General features: G+C 42.7%; 1 protein-coding gene across 1 annotated transcript in view; it reads left to right on the forward strand.

The window, feature by feature from the left end:
• The window catches only part of LOC126483907 (adenylate kinase isoenzyme 5), a 454,419-nt gene that overhangs the window by 429,774 nt on the left and 10,607 nt on the right, over positions 1-14,038 (forward strand). Inside the window, exon 9 of the mRNA XM_050107178.1 lies at positions 11,250-11,363. Within this exon, the coding sequence (XP_049963135.1) occupies positions 11,250-11,363 (114 nt within the window). The remainder of the gene's footprint in view (positions 1-11,249; positions 11,364-14,038) is intronic.

The following is a 14,038-nucleotide window of genomic DNA, read 5'->3' on the forward strand; positions in this document are numbered from 1 at the left end:
CTGAAACAATCTTCTTAGTTCTTCCCAGTCAGCGTGTTTGATCTTATATTTGGGCATTATACGCGCATATTCTGTGTCGTCTAAGATTTCCCTTCCACTGATGGTATAGTGTGTGACATTGTGGTCAGTGGATGTCAATCCACTCGCAGCCTTCCAGCCTTTCACACGGCGCGCCACTGTCGTTTTTGTTAAAGTGAGGCCGACCTCTGTGGCCGAGCGGTTATAGGCACTTCAGTCCGGAACCGAGCTGCTGCTGCAGGTTCGAATCCTGCCTCGGGCATGGACGTGTGTGATGTCCTTAGGTTAGTTAGGTTTAAGTAGTTCTAAGTTTAGGGGACTGATGACCTCAGATGTTAAGTCCCATAGTGCTTAGAGCCATTTGAACCATTTTTTTTTTTGTTAAAGTGACGTCAGTATTTGATGTTGCTCCGACCCTTCTTAGGTTGGCGGATTGTGACGTGCATTCAGTACCTGTAGGTTTTGAGTCCCATAATGATTTCTTCTAGTTGTCTTCCACGGTCATCAGTCAGGTGGCTATGCCACAATGCTGAGGAAGCTTCCTATATCCCGTGACCGTGGAAGAACACCGAACGTGCAGCCTGTGAGGCAGAACGATAGCTGGCGCCAGACTTAGCTAACTCACGTCCGGCCATCCTGATTTATGTTTTCGTGATTTCCCTAAATCGATTCAGCAAATGCCGGGATGGTTCCTTTGAAAGGTCACGGCCGGCGACCTCCTTCACTATCTTTCCCTAATCCGATGGGACCGATGACCTCGCTGTTTGGTGCTCTCCCCCAAATCAACCAACTAACCAACTTATCTTCTAGAGAGGATCTACTGGCTTCGCGCACATAGATTCAAACCTACCAGTTAATAAATATTCCTAGCTGACAAAATATATCAACCATTCACGACATGTTTATAATGACGATGCTATGGAACTTGGAACTGAAGAAGATGCTCATCTTTCGTACAATAAATAGAAGTAAGACGTAGATATGACGAGCGCTGCCCTAGCACTGTGCTTTTCTCAAGCATTGTTGAGAAGTATAGGTTCAAAGTTGCCTTCATATTGTCAGTTTTTACCGCAGAAGAGACAGTATTTCGAGTTGCTGTCCAATCTAGTCGACATACAGGGCTGTAGAACTTGCTCTTACAGTACAGACTCAAAATTCCTATCTGAATCTACTGAAAAATAGAAGCTAGATTATTTAATGGAATATCCAAATGCTGGAAACTGAACGTCAATCTGCCATTTCAAATTATGTATAGGAAAACTATTCGAGGAAGAGCAGGCAGAGGATTGGTGTCTCTCAGTTTCCCATAAATGTCAATACTAACCAGTGATTTAAGGAGTTATTAAAAGCTCCCTCTGGTTTCAGAAACCTCAGGCCAGCGGAAGCTGGTAACAACCTTGGTAGTACGAATGTGTGTCAACCATGGCTTAACGCCTGCCCACATAAAAAATCTAATTACAAGTATCCGGACATATATTAGTGGACATTAATATGGGATGTGTCGAGTTCAAATCTGTTTGCGGACACTGTCGCTGAGATGGCTGAACGTCTGTGGATGAATGGCAGCCCGTCTTTTCTCATGAGCTGAAACCAGAAAGGGTTGTGACGTTAGACGCTGGGATGTGGATCGAAGTCTACCTTCTACCTCATCTTAAAGGTATTTCATTCGATCCATGTCAGGACTCTGCGGAAGCCACATCATGCAAGGGGTGTTGTCCGCAAACCATTGCCCCATAGATTGTGCTTTATAACAAGACACATTGTCATACTGATACAATCAATCACGATCGACAAATTATTCCTCTACTGTACGAAATACACAATGCTGTAAAATTTGTTTGTATCCTTCTGTATCTAGCGTTGTTTCAAGTGCAATAACGGGACCACACAACAACCACGAAAAACATATCGACGAAGTGCGTCAATAAAGTAATGAGACTGATTTTCTTTGCAAGATGTGGTAATCCTGCAGGCTTGCGTAGGCACAATATCTTTGACCTTGGTCTATAAGCTGCTTCTAGTCCAAGCAGCACATTGATGCAACTGCTCAGTCGTGAGTTGTGTTTTAATAAGTTAACACGTGTTTGTGTCTCTCGTCACGGAAATGGAACTGCATAATATTTCGCAATGGTATGCCATTTCTTTTTGCATTAAATTGGGTGAAAACGCGACGACAACTTACGGTAAGCCTCAGAACGCTTTTGGAGAGAGTTTTTCGTTAGCATAAAATGTTTAGAGAAGGCAGAACGAATATTGAAAATGAAGACCGAAGTGGATGATCATCAACTTCACAGACGGATGTCAACTTGGCCAGGGTTCATGAACTCGTACGATCTCATCGAAGATTATCCGTGAAAATGACTGCAGAAGAACTGAACATCACTCGAGAAACGGTTCGTCTAATAATAAATTAAGTTCTTGGTATGAGAAGGATTTGTGCAAAAATAGTTCCGAAAAACCTAACACCACAACAGCGAGAAACACGGAAAAATGTGGCAGCTGATCTGTTAGAGCAAACGGAAATCAGTCCAAAATTGTTGAGCCGTGTTATCACTGGTGATAAAAGTTGATTTTTTCAGTATGATCCAGAGACAAAACGCCAAAGTTCGCAATGTTGCTCAAAGGGATCACCCAGACCAAAACAAGCTCTCATGTCAAAGTCAAAAGTGAAATGCAGCTTATGTGCTTCTTTGACTCCAAGGGAATTGTTCATAAAGAGTGAGTGCCTCCTGGACAAACAGTTAACCAATATTACTACAAAGAAATTTTAGAAAGACTTCGTAAAAGGGTTCTTCGTGTCCGTGCCAACATTGCTGATAATTGGATTCTGCGTCACGATAATGCGCCATCCCATACAGCTCTGTCAGTACAGCAATTTTTAACGTCAAAACAAATTTCAGTACTACCACAGCCACCTTATTCACCAGATATCGCTCTGTGCGACTTTTTTTCTATTTCCAAGAGTCAAAACGGCGGTCAAGGGACACCATTTTCAAACAGCACAAGATGTCCAAAAAGCTGGGTTCGAGGGTCTTGGAGTATATTGCAGAAGATGAGTTCCAGAAATGTTTCCATCAATGGCAGAAGCGCTGGAAAAAGTGTGTGCAATCAGAAGGGAACTACTTTGAAGGAGACAACAAAATGGTTCAAATGGCTCTGAGCACTATGCGACTTAACTTCTGGGGTCATCAGTCGCCTAGAACTTAGAACTAATTAAACCTAACTAACCTAAGGACATCACACACATCCATGCCCGAGGCAGGATTCGAACCTGCGACCGCAGCGGTCACGCGGTTCCAGACTGAAGCGCCTTTAACCGCACGGCCACACCGGCCGGCCGAAGGAGACAACACTAAACTTGACTAAAACGGTAAGCAACATTTTTTTCGCATCAGTCTCATTACTTTATTGTCGCACCTCCTCCGATCTTCACTGCTGGCACTACACGTGACGACAGGCAGTTCCATGGGGTTGTCACAAGGCATAGCGAGTATAGCATGATTCGTCACTCCAAATCAGTCGATTCCAGTCATCTACTGTCCAGTACTCTGTCCTCTACTCTGTAAACCACCTAAAACGTCGCTTGGCATTGGCGGCAGAGGTGTGTGGCCTATGAGAAGCTGTTGACCATCGTACTCCGTTCTTTTTGACACTCTGCGCAGTCATTGATCTAGCTGGACTGCCGGTAGCGCTTTGCGACTCACGAGTGGTTCCTAGCGCAGATTCCGTGGGAGTTTCTACAACGATCCTCCGCGACGCTCGACAATCCCCGTCTGCCAGTACATGATGTCTGCCTGTCCTTGGTTCAGCCGCGGTTATTTCTTAGCGTTTCCCCTTACACCCGTAACACCAAATTCGATTTGGGCAGCTTAAGAGGAGTTTAAATCTCCCTGATGAATGTATTATTCAGGTGACATTCATTGACTAGTCCGTGTTCGAAGCCACTACGTTCTCATGACCGGCGAATTCTGCTGTTACTGTACGAGGAGCGTTTGAAAAGTCCGTGCAAAGTCCGAGAGGTGGCACCACCGGCGGGTATCAAGGTCATGTTTAGTTAGTAGCATCTTTGGAAAGAACGCACACCAAGTTTCAGCCATATTGGTCTATTTATTTGTGTTTGGTATTCGTGTGAATCATGGAAGTCGAGTGATTGTCAAAAAATGGACGAAAAAGAATTTCGTGTGGTGATTAAACATTACTTTATGAAAGGCAAAACGCCTCAGGAGAAAAAAGAGAAGCTTGATAAACATTACAGTGATTCTGCACCTTCGATTAGAACAGTTTATAAGTGGTTTCAAAATTTTTGGAGTGGCTATATGGGCACAAGTGAAGCCGAACGTTCTGGACGACCTGTGGAAGTTACGACTCCAGAAATCCTTTATAAAATCCGTGAGATGGTGATGGATGACAGAAGAGTTAAGGTGCGTGAGATTGCTAATGGTGTGGTCATCTCGAATGAACGGGTACATAATATTTTGCATAAAAATTTGGACATGGGAAAGCTAACCACAAGATGGGTTCCGCGGTTGCTCAAGCTTGACCAAAAACGGAATCGTGTAAAGTGTTGCAAGGATGGTTTGCAGCTGTTCAGGGAGAATCCGCAGTACGTTAAGCGTCGTTTCGTCACTGTGGATGAAACATGGATACATTACTATGCTCCTAAGACCAAACAACACTCTCAACAATGGGTTACCAAAGGAGAATCTGCACCAAAAAAAGCGAAGACAATTCCTTTGGCCGGAAAGGTTATGGCGACAGTTTTTCGGTATTCGCAAGGGACAATCATCATCGACTATCTGGAAAAGGGCACAACTATTAAAGGCAGCACACACTTCAGCAGTTGTGGTCGAAAAATTAATGAAAATAGGATTCCGACTCGTTTCACATCCCCTTTATTCTCCAGACTTGGCGCCAGCCACGGTGGCCGAGCGGTTCTTGGCGTTTCAGTCTGTAACCGAGCTACTGCTACAGTCGCAGGTTCGAATCCTGCCCCGGGCATGAATGTGTGTGATGTCCTTAGGTTGGTTAGGTTTAAGTTATTCTACGTTCTAGGGGACTGATGATCTCACATGTTAAGTCCCATAGTGCTTAGAGCCATTTGAACCATTTTTTTTTCTCCAGACTTGGCCCCCACGGATTACTATTTGTTCCCCAGTTTGAAGAAATGGCTGGCGGGACAAAGATTTTATTCAAACGAGGAGGAGATTGCGACAACTAATAGCTATTTTGCAGACTTGGACAATTCCTAATATTCGGAAGGGATTAACAAATTAGAACAGCGTTGGACGAAGTGTATATGTCTAAAAGGACACTATGTCGAAAAATGAAAATGGTTCACCCCAAACACGTAAGTAGGTTTTACTTTTGCACGGAATTCTCAAACACCCCTCGTATTTCTATTGACAACACATTACTCTGCGCCTCCTTTACTGCTGGGGGGAGGGGGGCAGGGGGGGGGGGGGGGTCCGCCTGTCCGCCTGTCCGCCTCTAGTCACATCTAGTGTACAAAGGCTTATGACACGGTACACTCTCATACCAAATTGTTTCTCTACAGTATGCAATACACAATTTTGCAAAATGTGTTCATATCCTTCTGCATGTAGCGTTCTTTTAACCGCCGAATGGGGACCACACCAGAAACACCCATACCGTAACGGCACCTCCTCCGTACTTCGCTGTTGGTACTACGCATGAGAGGCAGGTTGCGTTCCAGACATTCGACAAATTCAGACCCTTCCCTTGGATTGCTCACAGGATATTTTTTTCGAATGCTTTGGCAATTTTCACTTTTGTTAATGCTGTGTGTCTTGCAAAGCGACTATTTGCTCCGCAGTTCGCTTTCCTGATTAAATTGCAGTTTCCTCCTATAACGTGTAAAAAACTTGTAGAACAAGCTATCTCACAAGAAACTGGGATATACGAGGATGTACACAAAAAAAAGAAAAAAAACATTGGGGGGGGGGGGGGCGAAGCTTGTGTAGTATGCATTTCTGCTGCTAGGGGTGTATGGGTGTATAGCGCAACACATTGCTACTTCAGTACCGCCTTAGTTGTCGACCAGACTTCTTCCGTTCATCTACATTGATTCTTTTTGCGAACGCTGCTTTGTGAGTTTAAGTGAACAACGTGCAGCCGTGAAATTTTGTTTCCTACTCGGTAAGAATACTGCTGAAACTGTTTTATTGTTGAAAACAGCTTACCAAGATGATGCTATGGAAAAAGTCAAGTGTAAGAGTCGTTCGCTCGATTTAACAATGGCGACACAACAATTGATGACAAATCTCGTTCTGGGCATCCATCAACCGCCCTAATCGACGATAATATTAAAAAAATTAAAGAGCTTGTGTTCACAGACCGTTGACAGACAATTGGTCAGCTGTCAAAGATTAGTGGGTTATCATGGTCACGGTTCGAATTTTAACGGAAAACTTGGGACTGAAAAGGGTTGCTGGCAAGTTTGTTCCGCCGGTTCTGATTGACAGTCAACAGAAACGTTGAGTTGAAACATGTGTTTTGAAACAACAGCTTGAAACTTATCCAGATTTTCTGTCAAAGGTCATTTCTGGCGATGAGTCATAGTGCTACGATTACGAACCAGAAACGAAGCAACAGACAAGCCAATGGGAGACGTCGTCATCACTCCGGCCAAAAAAAGTCGTCACATCAAATGTAATATCAAAACAATGCTGGTTTGCTTTGATGCCAAGAGCGTAGTTCATTCAGAGCGTGCTCCCCCAGGTTAGACCGTCAATCAAACCTTTATTTGGAAATCTTAAGAAGTTAGCGCAACAGTGCTCGTCAAAAAAGACTCGATTTGTCGCAGACAGGAGATTGGTTCTTCCACCACGACAACGCACCTGCACACACAGCCATTTCTGTTACGCAGTTTTTTGGTTAAAAATGGCATGGTTCAGCTGCCTCACGCACCTTACTCGGGTGACATGGCTCCGTGCGAGCTTTCGTATTTCCACGCCTGGAAAAGGGCATGAAAATAAACCAATTTGATAACATTGAAGAAGTCGAGAAAAAAGCGAGGGAGGATCTATCAGCCATTTCTAAAGAGGACTACAAAAGATATTCCGAGCAGTTCAAGTAGCGGCGGGACACATTTATTAATTGTAATGGGGAGTATTTTGAAGGGGATAAGGTTGTTATGTAAACAATTTGAAAATATATAGCTTTTAAAAAATAATTCCGGTTTTTTGGGTTCTCTCTCGTACAAATCGCATATGGTGTTGCCTACTGAAGCGGTGTGCCGCTAGATGGCTGCTGCTTTCGTAAGGTATTCGAGTGGCCCGCCGGACTGGCCGTGCGGTTCTAGGTGCTACAGTCTGGAACCGAGCGACCGCTACGGTCGCAGGTTCGAATCCTGCCTCGTGCATGGATGTGTGTGTTGTCCTTAGGTTAGTTAGGTTTAATTAGTTCTATGTTCTAGGCGACTGATGACCTCAGAAGTTAAGTCGCATAGTGCTCAGAGCCATCTGAACCATTTTTGTATTCGAGTGGCTCGTAAAACTTCGAGCTTCGACTTATTGGAAAAGATTTGTTAGAGCATCTAAGTGTGTGTTACAGTCGTGCCGCAGGTGAGCACAATAAATAACACTTTGTGAGAAAAATGACCATACATGTCAATTTTTGGAGGTAAACATATGTGAATGGCGTGATGCATTAAGTCGCAACGGTGGACATTTCGCTGTGTGAGCGACTGCACAAGGTACCATTTCACGCACACCGAATACCTGGCTATTTCCGCTTTCACGTCACGAAATGTGTAAGCCGCCAACAGATTAAACATGCAAATACCCGGAAAACCATGATTTAGACACAGGGGCCGCAGAACGCTATACTGTATGACGGAAGATCACAAATTCACCATTGTAGATGGCGACTATGGTTTCTAGCAGGTAACCGTGCTATTGTTCTGCGTCGCGCTATCGATTCCCGCTTTCTCTTACATCTGTCATAGCCAACAGCTCTGTCGCAATAAGGAAATCGATATGTGACACCATGACAACGTTTTTCCGTCAACAAGACGCTAGCGGCGCGGCGTGCGAAAATCGCCTCAGTCACGCCATAATTTTGTTTCGGTGCAGAAAGGTCTACGTCATACTTTAAAAAGCATTTCTTGTGCTCATTTATGTGTGTCGAACCCAGCAGCGCAGTTCGGCTGTTCTTCGCCTACGATCTAATAGGTAGATATTGCTGAAGCGATGTTTTCATTTTGTTTATCGCGAGTGAGTAAGAGCTTGAGCGATCCTGTGCGATGTCCATCGCCTGTGCTATATACTTAATGCGATGCCCCTCTGCCTGCTCGAACAACTTCTGAACTCAAGTCAATTTGCGTAATTAATTTCCTTCTAAATACTTCCTGCCGAGCACCTGCACTGCCATCTGTTGGGTTCACCCGACACTTGCTAATGTCTGACACAGCAATTATCGAACGGACTCATTCATAATGAGTTCCGCTTTCTTAACGGCTTCAGTTTTCCTTTCCTCCTTTTTTTCGGGCTACTTTACAAAAGTTTATGAAGTATGATCAGAATCTAAAGTCGTGTGACCAAATGCGCATTGTAATGTTAACAATCTTTCTCTGTTCCCTATGACAAGCCGTTCTTTTAGAAGTTTTGTACTACTGCATCACTGGAGTAAACATTCGGGCCATTTACTAATTAATGAGTCGTCAGCAACATTCCTGTCTCCTTGTAATTACAATTGAAAGATTAATTAGTCTACAAATCCATCTTATTTTTGAAAGATTTCGTTCTCATGATTACGGATGTGTGTGACTTCCTCAATATGAACGCAATAATCTTTCAGAATAATGTATGGTATCATCTACTACTCTCTTGCTGCTGATATGAGACAAAATTTATAAATTAGCTAAATTAGCTACTTATCTTTAATTGAGTTTTTTAATCAGAAGACTCGTTGTATGTATCCATATTAACTTAAAAAATAGGTATGTGTTAATGGAACAACTTTAGCGAAACACATTTTTTTGCTCGTCACTATTTGTCATACGTATTTGGGTTACGTTGTACAGTACTATCATCGCTGAATTTCTCTTTATTCTTCCTAACTGCATAGTTGGTATAAATCCCCTGTATTGTACAAGACGTGCAACAACATGAATTAGAAGCAGATGGGTGTGTGATAAACATTGCAACAAAGAGTTTTATCCACACAGTATTTAGAGCACTTTTAACCTGAAAAAGTACCATAAAAAACAAAAAAATTGCAGGTGACAAACTGTATAAATATAGCATCTGTAAGGGTACAACCAAAGTACTGTTAAATAAAATAAAGAGAAACCAACTGTTAATAGCATAAGATCACCGAAAGATGTATGGAAAATAATGAATTGCAAAAAATTATGTTTTGTTGAAGGTGGAATCCTCAAAATACTCTATATTTAACATATAACTAGTGAAAGGCCGATGTTAACCGTGTTTCACTATCGAAATAGACTTTATTTCACTTTTGAAGTTAGTATTTATGTTGGTGCACACATTTTGCATTATACTTTGGTCTCTTCAGTTTCATCAATGAATTACATTTTTTTTCTAAACGCAGTCACTTGTGATACAAGTAAATAGTAAATACGGTATTGTTTTAACCAGCCATATTGCGTGCTATTGTAAGTTTACTTAGGATAATCGGCATAATATGTCATAAATATGTTAATACTCGTTCTTTTTACAATGGTAAATCAATGAAAATAGAGAAATTAGGAGAAATTCATAAACTTACGGGTTTAGCTGAACTGAGGAATGCGTGTTACGCCTCAATAAAACAGCAATAGACAACTCCAAAAGTTCAGTTGACCTTGAAAATCGTTTGGGATGTTCTATGTTGGGAGGTGTCTGATTCGCACAGTAAAAATAATTGCAATATGACGTCTTATTAACTTGACATCCAGCAAAGCACTAATATGTGTGTCTAGAATAGTAACCGAATGCCATTTCAGCCCCGTTAGTTGGGGACACATTACATGTCGAAAACGTTTATAACAAGTCGAACAACATTTCGTACTGAAGTCAATGGCTCCGCGTAATCACATTTGGGCAGTTTGCTCGCAAAGGCCTCGTTTGCGGACTCACGTTTACTCTGACGCTTTTGACTCTGTTGTACTGTATTTTCACACGTTTCAGTTTCCGCTATTAATTATGACACGCCCTACGTATTGGCTACCTGTAACAGTGAAATGTACACTCTAAAACATAAAAACGTGGTACCACAAAGGAATTATCCGAATGGGATAGAAATCGGCAGGTCTGCTGTGCATGTACAGACAAATAAATGATTATAATTTCGGAAAAAATTGGATCATTTATTCACGAGAAAGAGCTTCACAAATTGAGCAAATCAATAAGACGTTGATCATAGAATGAAGGCTTTCACGGCAGGTGTTGTCATCACTTTCCGGACTGAGATGCCGTGGTCCATACATAATAAGACTCTCCCCTGACGTTTCTTTGACTGCGGAATGCATCCTCCGAGGACAATCGGCGAACTGCAACGAGAGCATTAGTGAGCGACGTATATATAAGCCATCCAGAGGGCGCCGTCCCGACAACCAAGAGTGATGGTGTGCCGTGCCATTTCTTTTCATAGCAGGATCCGTCTGATCACCACCCGCGACATCATTAGTGCATCACAGTATGTCGACGGTATTCTATGACCCTTTCCGTTGTCTTTCATGGCACGCCATCCTGGGCTTGCATTTCAGCTAGATAATTCCCGCTTGCACCCGGTGAGAGTTTCTATTGCTTGTCTTAGTGCTTGCCGAACCCCACTTTGGTCACCAAGGTTGCCGGATCAGTCCCCAGTTGAGTACGTTTGGAGCATTATGCGCAGAGGCCTCCAGTCATTTCGGAATTTTGACGATCGAAGGCACCAGTCGGACAGAATTTGGCATGATACCCCTCGGGAGGACAGCCAACAACTCTGTCAACTAATGCCATGCCGAGTAACTGCTTGCGTAAGGGCCATAGGTGGAGACCAACGTGTTATTGATTTGCTCAATTTGTAAGCTTCTTCTCTAGAGTAAATGTTCCAATTTTTCTGAAATTATAAATATTTGTTTGTCTGTACGTGTGCGTCACATCTAACGATTTCCGTTGCATTCGGATAATTCCTTCGCGGTGCATCGTACTTTTTTATGTTTCACAAAGTTGTAGAGGTGTCAGGTATTGTGCGAGCGGCCTCTCATCACAGCTGTGTGGTTTCAGATGTACGTGCTGCAGCTGGTCGAGTCCCAGATGAGGACGCACATGAGCGCGCAGGGCATCATCATGGACGGCTTCCCCCGGGACATGAAGCAAGTGCACGAGTTTGAAAGCAAGGTAAGGCTTACGGATTCTGGAGCCGCACATCGGCATCCGTATTTTTCTCAGTGTGGGTGAACCATTGCGAAAAATTAAACTTTCTGACGGACTACAGTTATTTACAGTACCTGAAGTCGAACATGGACCTCTATCTTTACTGGGTCATGTTCTTACCGATTTTTTAAAATTTCATCATCTATAAAAATATAAAGAGTAAGACAAAATTAGGTCTTTTTAAAGGATTAATTAGGGTAAATGTTAATTTAAACCAAATTGAAATTTTAGAAAATGATATTTATTTCGCCTCTTCGCATTGTTCTGTTTCATTAGACGTGTAATTACTTTAAATGGAAACCGTCATCTTAAGAATTAAATAAGGTAATACGTAAATAATTCTGCAAGGTCTTTCGATGTTTGAAGCAGAGTTGATTGATGATTTGGCAGTGTTTTATCAAGAGATGTATCAAAAGGCTTTGGATGTGTGGGTTGGCAGCAGCGAGTAAAAAACATACAGGGTGGTTCAGCTGCCCCTACCGATGTCATTTCATGTAGCCATCAATGTTATATCTGGCTTTTGAAAACCACGTACGAGATTTTCATCCTCTCTCACTCGTTACGGGCAGACTATTAGTCCTACAGAAAAAGTGAACACTACCTTTTCGTAGGAAATTTAAATTTTTCACTGGGATACATACCTTTTCACTCGAGGCCACTATTTTAGAGTCATTCGAGAGAAACGCGTGACATTCAAACGTCTTTCCACCCCAAACTCATCCGTCAGCTGTCAGGATTTCTAGTATTTTGTTCGGCCACACCCTCCTACCACTGTATAAATATTTTCGACTTCACGACATATATTTCAGTATTGGACCTTTTTGGTGTCTATTGATTGGGCCATTGCGCCACCAGCTCAGTCACCTATTTAGCTAACACTATTAGTTGAAACGTGCCCGTGAGGGTAATGAACGAAAAACAATTTTTGTAAATGTTAGGCTAAAACGAATTACATTAACAATCCAATCCGAGGTTTTCCTTACAAGAACAGTAGTTTCGTAATAAGAAGGCCTGACGAATACAACGATGTAAGTGTTTATTTTATGCTGATAAAATTCACAAAATTATTAGGTAAAATTTACACAAACGTCAATTTTACAATTTGTAAGTGCTCGACTAAGTCGGTTGAGTAACAAGGTCAGTCAATAAAGACCATAAAAGGTCGAATGTGGGAACTAATTCTTGCAGTCGCTAGTACTGACTCAGTTATAAAAGGTAGTGCCACGAAGAACGTAACAGAAAACCTGATCTGTGGGATCTAAGTGTGGGAGTGAGAGTGCCTTTGAATGCCACTTTAGTATGTTTTTCTTGAATAACTCCAAAAGTACGACTTCTAACGCAAATTTTACTAAGTAAATTAAATTTCTTACAAAAAGGTCCTTTTCATTTATTTTCTGAATGACTAATAGTTTGCAGGTAGAGAGAGCGAGCATATGAAAATCTCACGCGTGGTTTTTGAAGGCTAAATATAATATTACGGGGCAGGTAAAACGACATTGATAGGGGCAGCTAAATCGCCTCGTATAATATGCCTGACAAACCACATGCAGTTGCTATGCTTTGTCTAGGGATATGCCGTCAGCTCATTTTTAAATGTGCAAGATTTCAATCGTGTGTGGTGGTGCTTGATTCATGAGCGCAAGTTTCTTCCTTGTCCAGTTCCATATGATTTTCCAGGTTTCAGCAGCGTACTTTTGACACAATAAGTCGTTAGTTGTTGCAAATTGCTCCCAGTGTTTTCTCCTTCATGAAGATAGTTTCCGTAACTACTCGTACATCACACTACCGAGCTTCTGAGCTCGGTAGTGTATTGCTATGCATCTACACACATCAAAAAAAGTTTTGCATCACCTCGGTTCCGACAGTTCCGGAACCTGTACAGAAAATTAGAATAGAGATCAACATAAACATCATTTCCGCCCTTTTTATTGCTCATGAAAACCACACATTCCATGTTGTACCACGATACAGCGAGACCTTCAGAAGTGTTGGTCCAGATTGCTGTACACACCGGTACATTTAATACCCAGTAGCACGGCCTCTTACATTGATGTATGCCTGTATTTGTCATGACATATTATCCGAAAGTTCGTCAAGGCACTAGTGGTCGAGATTGTTCCACTCGTCAACGGCGATTCGGCGTAGATCCCTCAGAGTGGTTGACGGGTCACGTCGTCCATAAACAGCCCTTTTCAATCTATCCCAGGGTTGTTCGATGGGGTTCATTTCTGGTGAACAATCTGGCCACTCTAGTTGAGCGATGTCGTTATCTGAAGGAAATCATTCACAAGATGTGCACGTTGGGGACGCGAACTGTCGTCCATGAAGACGAATGCCTCGCCAATATACTGCCGATAAGGTAGCACTATCGGTCGGAGGATGGCATTCACGTATCGTACAGCCATTACGGCGCCTTCCACGACCACTAGCGGCGTACGTCGGCCCCATATAATGCCAGCCCAAAACAGCAGGGAACCTCCACCTCACTGCAATTGCTGGACAGTGTGTCTAAGGCGTTCAGCCTGAGCGGGTTGCCTCCAAACACGTCTCCGACGAGTGTCTGGTTGAAGGCATATGCGATACTTATCGGTAAAGACAACGTGATTCCTATCCTGAGCTGTCCATTCGGCAAATTGTTG

The sequence above is a fragment of the Schistocerca serialis genome, chromosome 6 (genome assembly GCF_023864345.2).
Source record: "Schistocerca serialis cubense isolate TAMUIC-IGC-003099 chromosome 6, iqSchSeri2.2, whole genome shotgun sequence".
NCBI lineage: Eukaryota > Metazoa > Arthropoda > Insecta > Orthoptera > Acrididae > Schistocerca > Schistocerca serialis.